Source organism: Mobula hypostoma, chromosome 5 (genome assembly GCF_963921235.1).
Source record: "Mobula hypostoma chromosome 5, sMobHyp1.1, whole genome shotgun sequence".
In the NCBI taxonomy this organism is placed as follows: Eukaryota; Metazoa; Chordata; class Chondrichthyes; order Myliobatiformes; family Myliobatidae; genus Mobula; species Mobula hypostoma.
In genome coordinates, this window is record NC_086101.1 from 5,317,334 (window position 1) to 5,328,909 (window position 11,576).

At 49.0% G+C, this 11,576-nt stretch overlaps 1 protein-coding gene across 1 annotated transcript in view; it reads left to right on the forward strand.

Annotated features, from left to right (window-relative positions):
* LOC134346423 (steroid 21-hydroxylase) overlaps positions 1–10,996 on the forward strand; it is a 28,277-nt gene extending 17,281 nt beyond the window's left edge. The window contains exons 5-9 of the mRNA XM_063047792.1: positions 585–695; positions 5,599–5,832; positions 6,761–6,930; positions 7,899–8,002; positions 10,737–10,996. Of these exons, the coding sequence (XP_062903862.1) occupies positions 585–695; positions 5,599–5,832; positions 6,761–6,930; positions 7,899–8,002; positions 10,737–10,996 (879 nt within the window). The remainder of the gene's footprint in view (positions 1–584; positions 696–5,598; positions 5,833–6,760; positions 6,931–7,898; positions 8,003–10,736) is intronic.
* The last annotated feature ends 580 nt before the right edge of the window (positions 10,997–11,576 follow it).

Below are 11,576 nucleotides of genomic sequence, written 5' to 3' on the forward strand. Positions count from 1 at the left end.
CCCTGGCATTGGAGAGGGTCCAGAGGAGGTTCACGAGAATGACTCTAGCAATGAAAGAGTTAATGTACGAGGAATGTTTTATAGCTCTGGGCCTGTACTCACTGGAGTTTAGATGAATGGGGGGGGGGATCTCATTGAAACCTACTGAACATTGAAAGGCCTCAATAGAGTGGATATGGAGAGGGAGAGTCTAGGACGAAAGGGTGCAACCTCGGAATAGAACAACAGCCCTTTAGAATAGAGATGAAGAGGAGGTTCTTTAGCCAGAGGGTGGAGTATCTGTGGAATTCATTGCCACAGACGACTGTGGAGACCAAATCATTGGGTTTATTTAAAGTGGAGGTTGATAGGTTCCTAATTAGTCAGGGCACCAAAGGTTACGGGGAGAAGATGGGAGGAAAGGGTTGGAAGGAATAATCATCTGTGATGGAACAGCAGAGCAGACTTGATGGGCAGAATGGCCTGATTCTGTTCCTGTGTCTTATGGTGCTATGGTGGGTAGGATGTTGTGATTGTTTGCCTAGACATGTGCTTGTTATCTGTTACTGTTGGTCTTTTGTTTTTCACTTTGTCACCGATTCCAGTACGACAGGAGCGACCCACGACTCCAGGAGATTCACGACTGCTTGGCGGAGCTGATTGCCCTGTGGGGCTCCCGCGCAATCGGCCTCATTGACATGTTTCCTGTTCTACAGGTGAGGGGAAAGAAGGGACACCCAGCATTGCTGCCACTAGCTCTGGGAGCAGGGTGCCCCATGCGCCCAGACTTATCGTACACCCCACAACCTCAGCAGGAGCTCCAGGCCATGTGATTGGCTGGACCTTATCCAGCTTGATCACAGTAATGTCAGGCCTGCTCCTGCTGACAGCTCCCAGTTTCTACTCAGCCTATAGGACTCACCTGCCACTCATCACCGGCAGCCTATCTAATCCCAGTTCTCATCCACAGTCCTTGTTCACTAATCCAACCACCAGACCCAACCACTTTCTCTGAACCTTCACTCTCCCTGCCGAAAGTTTGTCTCATCACCTGTTGTGTTTAGTTTATGTTCCCTCTTGGTCTGTGGTCATTTGTGGCTTATTAATTAGTGGTCCATTATTAAAGTCTTCATTCACTGCAAAATTATTATTAAAGTCTTCATTCACTGCAAAATTGTCTCTATGTCGATGTTTTTGGGTCAACCCTACTCTAAATTTCCTAACAATTAAAACTAAGAGGAGACGGGGGCTGGGGGGGCGGGTGGTGGGGAACAGACTCCCAACTGAGTAACCAGTCACGAGTTGTGTAAAACTTGTCAGTACGCGTCCTCTCACTAAATGGGGGCTGCAGGCATGGTGATGGAAACAGGACTTACAGTCATTGGAGCTGTGCGATTAATAGCAAAATTACACACACCAAATGCTGCAGGAATTCAGCAGCGTCAGTAGAAATGAATAAAGGTCCGACATTTCGGCTGAGACCTGATTCAGGGTCCCGCCCTGAAATGTCGACAAATTATTCCCCTCCATAGTGGAATTTGGAGTTCTTCCAGAATGTTGTGTGTGGATTACTAGCAGCGGCAGAACTCCAGCTGCCTGTCACTGGGTGTGTGTTTCACTCTAGTCTGCCTGTCACTGGGTGTGTGTTTCACTCTAGTCTGCCTGTCACTGGGTGTGTGTTTAACTCCGGTCTGCCTATCACTGGGTGTGTGTTTAACTCTGGTCTGCCTGACACTGGGATTGTATTTAGAAACATAGAAACATAGAAAACCTACAGCACAATACAGACCCTTTGGCCCACAAAGTTGTGCCGAAAATGTCCCGACCTTAGAAATTACTAGGCTTACCCATAGCGCTCTATTTTTCTAAGCTCCATGTAGCTATCCAAAAGTCTCTTAAAAGACCCTATCGTATCCGCCTCCACCACCTTTGCTGGCAGCCCATTCCACGCACTCACCACTCTCTGAGTGAAAAAACTTACCCCTGACATCTCCTCTGTACCTACACCCCAGCATCTTAAACCTGTGTCCTCTTGTGGCAACCATTTCAGCCCTGGGAAAAAGCCTCTGACTATCCACACGATCAATGCCTCTCATCATCTTATACACCTCTATCAGGTCACCTCTCATCCTCTGTCGCTCCAAGGAGAAAAGGCCGAGTTCACTCAACCTGTTTTCATAAGGTATGCTCCCCAATCCAGGCAACATCCTTATAAATCTCCTCTGCACCCTTTCTATGGCTTCCACATCCTTCCTGTAGTGAGGTGACCAGAACTGGGCACAGTACTCCAAGTGGGGTCTGACCAGGGTCCTATATAGCTGCAACATTACCTCTTGGCTCCTAAATTCAACTCCATGATTGATGAAGGCCAATACACCGTATGCCTTCTTAACCACAGATTCAACCTGTGCAGCTGCTTTGAGCGTCATATGGACTCAGACCCCAAGATCCCTCTGATCCTCCACGCTGTCAAGAGTCTTACCATTAATACCATATTCTGCCATCATATTTGACTGACCAGAATGAACCACTTCACACTTATCTGGGTTGAACTCCATTTGCCACTTCTCAGCCCAGTTTTGCATCCTATCAATGTCCTGCTGTAACCTTTGACAGCCCTCCACACTATCCACAACACCCCCAACCTTTGTGTCATCAGCAAACTTACTAACCCACCCTTCTACTTCCTCATCCAGGACATTTATAAAAATCACGAAGAGTAGGGGTCCCAGAACAGATCCTCAGATCCCTGAGATCCCTACCTGTCACTGGGTGTGTGTTCAACTCTTGTCTGCCTATCACTGGCTGTGTGTTTAATTCCGGTCTGCCTGTAACTGGGTGTGTATTTAACTCTGGTCTGCCTGACACTGGCTGTGTGTTTAATTCCGGTCTGCCTGTCACTGGGTGTGTATTTAACTCTGGTCTGCCTGACACTGGCTGTGTGTTTAATTCTGGTCTGCCTGTCACTGGCTGTGTGTTTAACTCTGGTCTGCCTGTCACTGGCTGTGTGTTTAATTGCGGTCTGCCTGTCACTGGCTGTGTGTTTAACTCTGGTCTGCCTGACACTGGGATTCATTGCTCCCTCTAAACTGTGCAGTAACTGTAATGCTGCCGCGCATTGGCCTTCGTCGCCGCGCTGCCTGAATTTTATTTTATAAATGTTACATTGTAGTGCCGTGCAGCTTTCAGGGCGAGTAAAAAAATTCCTGTTCACAGCAATGGTTGGTCTGTGCAACTGTAAAAGAAAAGTAGTGGGAAAGTTGCTGGGATTAAATTTATCTCTGGGCTGCCGTGACCGTGTCTAACTCTGTTCGGTCGTTCATACCACAGTATATCCCCATCTCCGCCTGGAGGCATCTTCAGAAGGCCGTATTGAAACGGGACACCTTTGTCCGACAACATATTCAGAATCACAAGGTGAGTCAGTCTAACAGGAGAAAATCTGCAGACAACACACACGGAATGATGGGGGAACGCAGCACGCCAGGCTCAGGCAGTTTCTATGGACAGAGAGTGCAGTCGTCGTTTCGGGCCGAAACCCGTCAGTTTAGTAGCTAAACCGGTCCCGATCTTCCCGCAGCTCTAGTCGTGGCTGGTGCCCTTCTGTAAGTGGAGTTGTTACTGTCACTGAGAGAAGAAAATGGCGGCTCCCAATAATGGTGCTTAGAAAGTACTTCAAACTTTCTAATCAGGCATTTCTGTCAACGGAAGCGCTGCGAATACAGGTGTATACATGAAAATGATTTTTGTTTAGCTACTGTATCGCATCCAGAGTAACGATGATTTTGTTCCTGTGTACTGAATAATGACAATAAACAATCGTGTATCTTGAAAAAGTTTCCTTAACGGTCGTCATAGCTGACGGGGCTGTGGGGCGTGGGGTGTTGTGGGGATAATCTCCCATTTCCTATTAAACGCTCCCGATGGCCTCTGACAAGGTCCAAATCCCGGCCTTCACGCGTGGCTTGGTTACTAAACCTGGCGGGACTGTTTCTACTGACGAGAGAAGAGGGCAAACGCGGGTTACTGGCGCTTCGGGTAGACGGGGCTCGTCAGCCGTGGTTGGCAGCTCATCTAGGAGATGGAAAACTCTGATCTCAAACTTCCGCTGCCTTGCGGCTCTACCCTCTCATGGGGAAGGCTTCGGGGGATAAATCCCGAGCAGAGGCAGTCCCGCGTCGAGATCAACAGGGACCCGGCAACTCCCGCGCCGCTGCTGGTCCAACGATATCGGCCTCTGCCGCTGCTTTGGATTTACTAGCTGCACGGAGAAGGGAAGTCCGCTGAATGAGGCAACACACTGCTCTCCATATCGTATTTTCCCGGATTGCATACGCAGCGGAGACGCAATGTCCGTGCCCGACCCCGACCAGTGGAGAGCCTCACAATCTTGAAGATGACCACCGTCCCGAGCACAGGACTGAGGCTCCAGCGGTCCCCGAGCAGCCTGGAAATGTCCAGAACACTTGAACCGTCCCGCCCTGTCCCGGACGCTCTTCGCCACTCTGCCCTGTTCCCGATGGCCCACGCAATCCCCGCTAGTCAGAGCCTTGAGTTTATCATCCTCTTGTTTTGCAAATCTTATCTCTCACCCCCACCCCACCACATCCCTGCGACACTCGGTTCCCCCAGGCCCGGCCTCCCAATCATTCCCGAGTTTAACCCCTTCCATTTGACAGCCTACCTCCGGCTGCCTGGGTCCAGAGATCCGGCCCCCTCTCGCCCTTTTGTAAGACAAGTCAAGTCCCTATCGCTCCGGTTACTCTGCAGTGACCAGGGATGTTAAAGTATTGACCCCAACGATTGGGAGGTAGGGGACATGGAGAGGATCTTTCCTATAGTGGCGGAGTCTCGGACCAAACGGCACAGCCTCGGAATAGAGGGACGTCCATTTAGAACAGAGATGAGGGGGGGGGGGATTTCTTTAGCCAGAGTACAGTGACTCTGTGGAATTCGTTGCCACAGACGGTTGTGGAGGTCAAGTCATCGGGTATATATAAATCCGATCAAAACTTCTCCATGGACGGCTTCCAGACCGTTCCGGCTGACCGGAAGTGCACTGAGAGCGATAAGCGTAAAGGAGTTGGGTGCTTACTGTTCTGGTCAACAACGGATGGTGCAATCCGGGTCATATTACGATCGAGGGACGTGTTTGTAGACCGGATAATGAACTTTTTGCTGTTGGACTTCGGCCACATTCCACCGAGATACAACACTGGGCAGCACGGGAGGTCGTTCCTGCTTGTGGCCATCGAACTTTGCAGCCCCTCCCGCGGAGGGTCAGGCACCCTGAGCCAATAGGCTGGTCCTGGACTTATTTTCCATCTGGCATAGTTTGCTTTTTGTTGTTTGATTGTTTGTGGTTTTTGTATTGCTATATTTATGCTCTATTCTTGGTTGGTCCGGCTGTAACGAAACCCAATTTCCCTCGGGATCAAAAAGTATATCTATCTATCTGTCTATCTTATAGTTCTAGATAGTTCTAGATGAGTAACAGTGTTAAAGATTACGGGGAGAAGACAGGAGAATGGGTTTGGGAGTGTGGATAATAAATCAGCCGTGATGGAATGGCAAAGCCGAATGTCTTTAACTTTGCTCCTATGTCTTTTGGTCTCGTAGCGAGATCATGGCCACCACTCTGTGTTCCAGGTGACATTCCAGAAGGGAGTTACTCGGGATATCACCGATATGCTGATGAGGACCATTTGGGACCGGGAGGAGGGCTCTTTGGAACAGGGTGAGGTCACGGAGGAACATGTTCACATGATGATCGTGGACCTGCTTATCGGCGGGATGGAGACGACCTCATCCACTCTCGGCTGGGCAATTGCGTATTTGGTTCACTGGCCCGAGGTGAGCACGGACCTTCCGGGGGGGATATGTCGCAACAAGTTGCCCCGAGCGCCCCTTCAAATTCAAGTTCAAGTTTATTGTAGTCTGACTATACTATATACAACCAAACGAAACAACGTTCCTCCGGATCATGGTGCATCCACAAAACACATCGCACACAGCACATAAAACAAAATATTATCATGAATAAGTTCATAAAATATCATTCAAAATGCATGTGTATTGTGCAACACAGGTAATTACAGTAAACAACCCGTTGTCCTAGTGACGTGAATTCGGTGGTAGCAGGGTATTCATTAGTTTCACAGCCTGAGGGAAGAAGCTGTTACCCAGTCTGACGGTCCTAGTCCTGACGCTCCTGATGGTAGTGGGTCAAAGCGATTGTGGGTGAGTGGGGAAGATCTTTAGCAACGGTGTGGACCGTTCGTCCACAACGCTCTCAAGACATGCACAAATACGGGTGGCCCCGACGGTCCTCTCTGCAGTTTCGTTATCTTATGCATTCTGATGCCTCGCAGTTTCCACCCTCCCATCATCAGCCTCTCCCCCCCCCCACCATCTCTGTCCAACTGCGTCAGTCTCTTCCCCACCCCTCCCACCCAGTCCCGTCAGCCTCCCTCAAAACCCTCCAAATCTTCGGCGGCAATCTGCCCCTTACCCATCCAGCCGTGTTAGTCTCTCCCTGACCCTCTGTGTAACTTTATCAGTCTCGCTTCCATCCCCACCTCCGCCCCCGGTGACCGGGGGGGGGGGGTGGGGTGCGGGATAGAGGAGGTTTGGTTCCCACCATCTTTGGGGCTCTCTCTTTCAGTCCCATCCGTCCAGCGGCGTCTGCCTCCACCCCTCTCTCCGAGACACTGTCACTGTCCTGGACATCTCCCGGCGACCTCAGCCCCATTCATGAGCTTCCCTTTCCATTATCTGCCAGGTCCAGGACCGGATTTACCAGGAGATGTGTTCCGGAGTCGGCGAGGACCGCTACCCCGAATACTCTGACCGCCAGAGTCTGCCGCTCCTGACGGCCGCGATCGCCGAGGTCCTGCGCCTGCGACCCGTTGTACCTTTATCCCTGCCGCACCGAGCAACCCGCGACAGCAGGTAGGGACTCAGGCCCACACGCCCACCGCTCAAACACTCGCCCCTCCTTCATTTGTGGGGTACCCGGGCCTCCTACGCCCCAGGGTATGAAGGGTATTCCGAGCCCACTGGCGCTCAGTCGCCAGGGTGGGGGGAAGTTCCTGACTTGGAACACACTCCCATGGACCGATGTGGGGAGAGTGATTGCGTCGCCATCCTCTGGTGAATCCATCCTCCCATTGTGTCATAAAAAGAGCTTTTGGCACCTTGGCGTTTATAGATCAAAGTACTGAGTACAGGGGATGGGATGTTATGTGGAAGTTGTAGAAGATGTTGGTGAAAGATAATTGTGTATCTTTGTGAACACCTAACTATAGAAAAGATACAAATAAGTTTGAACAAGCACGGAGAAGATCTACATGGGTGTTGCTGGGACTTAAGTCCTGAGTTGTAGGTAAATATTGAATTCCCTGGAGCATAGCAGAATGAGGGGAGGTTTGGTAGGGGTACACAAAATTATAAGGGGTATAGTTAGGGTGAATGCAATGCACCCATTGAGCTTGGGTGAGGCTAGAACTTGAGGTCATGGGTTAAAGGTGAAAGGTGAAATATTGAAGGGGAACCTGAGGAGAAACTGTTTCACTCAGAGGGTAGTGTGAGTGTGGAGTGAGTTGCCAGAGGAAGATGGGGATTTGATTGTAACATTTAAGAGAAATTTGGATAGTTCATGGACTTGAGAGTTTAGGAGGGCCATGGTCTGGGTGTAGGTTGATGGGACGAGACAGAATAACAGTTCGACATGGACTAGATGGGTTGAATGGCCTGTTCTGTGCTGCAGTGTTCCATGACTCAATGAATCAATCTTCCTTGCTCATGCTTTCACTGAATGGTGAATTGCCCAAAACCTGAGTGGCTGGTGAACATTCTGGATGTTGCTTCTTGCTGAATACCGGTGATTGTTCAATGTATTTCCACTTCTACCTTTCAAGTGTTGCTGGCTACTTCATCCCAAATGGGACCAAAGTCATCACAAACCTGTTTCAGGCAAATTACGACGAGAGCAAATGGAGCGAGCCGACCCACTTCAGACCAGGTAATGACAATCACAATTATCAGTGCATATGACGTGAGATTCGCTTTGCGACAGCGATACAGTACAAAGACATAGAACTTCCTGTTAGTTAATTAAGCAAAAAATAGTGCAACAACAGAAAACAAAAAAGAATACGGGGTTCATTGTCCATTCAACAATCTGATGGTGGTGGGGAAGAAGCTGTTCCTGAGACGCTGAGTGAGTCTCTTCAGGCTCCTGGACCACCTCCTTGATGGTCGCAATGTCCTGGTAATGGAGGCCCTCAATGACAGATGCCAACTTACTGAGGCTTCACCCATTGAAGGCGTCCCCATAGGCTGGCGGCCATGGTGGAACTGGCTGAGTAAGACCATAAGATATAGGAGCAGAAGTAGGCCATTCGGTCCATCGAGTCTGCTCTGCCATTCAATCATGAGCTGATCCAATTCTTCCAGTCATCCCCACTCCCCTGCTTTCAGTCCATACCCTTTGATACTCTGGCTAATCAAAAACCTGTCTATCTCTGCCTTAAATGCACCCAATGATTTGGCCTCCACAGCGGCTCATGTCAACAAATTCCACAGATTTACCACCCTCTGACTAAAGTAATTTCTCCGCATCTCTGTTCTAAATGGATGTCCTTCAATCCTGAAGTCGTGCCCTCTTGTCCTAGACTCCCCTACCACGGGAAGTAACTTTGCCATATCTAATCTGTTCAGACCTTTTAACATTTGGAATGTTTCTGTGAGATCCCCCCTCATTCTCCTGAACTCCAGGGAATACAGTCCCAGAGCTGCCAGATGTTCCTCATACGGTAACCCCACAGGCCAAATGATGCAAAGGGGAGGAGCTGAGTGATGGCCAGAACGGACGAAGGCCCTGTTTCCATCGTTTGTTACTCTCTGAAGGAATGATGAGTTGGAACTGACTGGATGGAAGTCAGACCAGATCAATGGATGTGGACTATCCCAATAGAATTCAGTGGCATTAATAATTGCCTGTCCATGTCAGCACACTCAAATGCTGGAGGAACTCAGCAGGACAGGCAGCATCTATGGAGAGGAATAAACAGTTGATGTTTCAGGTCAAGACCCTGCATCAGGACTGGAAAGGAAGGGGAAAGGTACCAGAATAAGAAGGCAGAAAGAGGAAGAGGACAAGCTGGAAGGTGATAAGTGTAGCCAGGTTGGTGGGGAGGGGATGGGACGGGGCTGAAACAAGAATTTGGGAGGTGATAGGCCAAAAATGTGCAGTGTCTCAAGGTGCATTGGCAATGTCAGAACCCAAGTGTGGATAGACTCTGTAGTAGAGTTGGCAACCAGAGTTTATTCCAAAGATTTCCAGCAGAACATCAAAGCTCAGATGAGCGATTCCATGAGACATAACATTCCCAAAACTAGGACTCCGCGATTAGCAATCATTGGACATCTGCTTAAGTAATACAAGTAACACAGAATTCCAAAGCCTATCAAAATAAACTTAACAAGTTTAAATAGAAGACAGCAGGAAATCACATTGCAAAGAGTGAGTGCCCCCCTCCCAAAACAAAACAACACAGGGAACTATAAATGATTAACACATTTCATTAAACATCAAATAACTGATTCGGACAATCTTAAAACCTTGGAGCCCAACGCTCTCTGTCTCCTACCAGAAGCCCGAGAAGCTCATTACAGAAAAGGGCCGAAGAAGAAGGAATCTAATAGGAGAGGGGAGTGGATCATGGGAAAAAGGGAAGGAGGAAGGGCCCCAGGGGGAGGTAAGAGGTATGACTGGGGAATTGAAGAAGGGAGGTGGATTACCAGAAGTCGGATAAATTGATGTTCATGTCATCAGGTTGGAGGCTGCCTTGTTGGAATATGAAGTAACACACATCAAAGTTGCTGGTGAACGCAGCAGGCCAGGCAGCATCTCTAGGAAGAGGTGCAGTCGACGCTTCAGGCCGAGACCCTCCTGACGAAGGGTCTCGGCCTGAAACGTCGAGTGCACCTCTTCCTACAGATGCTGCCTGGCCTGCTGCGTTCACCAGCAACTTTGATGTGTTGCTTGAATTTCCAGCATCTGCAGAATTCCTGTTGTTTGGAATATGAAGTATTGGATTGGCCCCTCTCTGGATTGGGATGGAACAGATGGATTTCAGACCAACTGAGAGAAACATAGAAATCTGTGCAGGAGCAGATCCCTGTTTTCCTGTTCAATATCACCTTAGCTGATCAAATTTAGGCAAATATTCCTGCATTTTAAAAGAGGTTTTAAAGATTGCATTCATTTGTCAGATTGAAACATACAGTGAATTGTGTTGTTTTGCATCAACGACCAACACAGTCTGAGGGTTTGTTGGCGGCAGCCTGCAAGTTTTGCCATGCTTCCAGCACCAACATGGATGATTATAGCTTACTAACCCAAAACTGTTCGTCTTTGGATAGTGGGAGGAAACCGGAGCACCTGGAAGAAATCCATGCAGGCATGGGGAGAATGTACAAACTGCTTACAGACGGTGGCACGAATTAAACCTGGGTCATTGACGCTGTAATAGTGCCACGCTGAATGCTATGCTACTGATCTCCTTAGCTGCTGTATTTGATCTTCACACAATGATCCTGACTAAACTAACCCATTTCAGCCCGAGTTACAAAGCGTTTGGAGTTACCAGCTGAATTTCCAACAAAGGGAACAACCAAGGGGCAAATGGGTTGGGAATTAGTCAGCCAAGGGACGATGTGTTGAGTGTGCTCTGGTCTTTGTTTTTGTACAGAGCGTTTCTTGGACATGCCTGAGGCAGAGAAGACAATACAGAACGTGATCTCCTTCGGCATGGGCGCAAGGTCATGTCTGGGGGAACCCTTCGCCCGTATCGAGCTCTTCCTTTTCCTCGCGTACCTCCTGAAGGACTTCAAGTTCCTACCAGAGGAGAGGGGGGTACTCCCCAATCTACAGTGCATGGAGGGGAAGCTGATGAGAATCAAACACTATCGAGTGACCATTGTTCCCAGGTCCAATCTCAAGGATGACTAGGACCCCTGGATGGAGTGAGAGCGAGGGGTGGGAGGTGGGACCTCATGCTGAGGTTCACAGAAGATCGAACTCAAGAACACAGAACACAGGCCCTTTGGTGTAGTGCCTGTTGTGTGTGTTCAAAGTTACTGGAGAGACTCCGAAGCTGGTGATACATAAGACTTTATTCATCACAACAAGCTGACACTCTCGGCAGAGGCTCACAAACACAAAACAGATCACATCTCACTTCGATTCATCACAGAAGGTGATTCAATACAGATTTAATTACATCATTTGCTTCAACACTTCGGGTTGACAGTGCTTCCTTTCAACTGCATATCGACCGTGGGAGACACCTCTGCGTGTTCAAGTACCTCGGATGGGTCACTTACCTGACCTTGCACAATTTGGCCCATTACTCTCTGCTGAACCATTAATCCGCCGAGTTCCATCGACCTGCACCCGGACCATAGCATTGACATGCAATTCAATGGAAGCATTGTCAACCATAGCCCTCCATGCCCCTCTCGTTACTCTATCTATCCAAATTTCTCTTAAATGTTACATTTCTCTTAGACCCACCACGTATGCTGGCAGC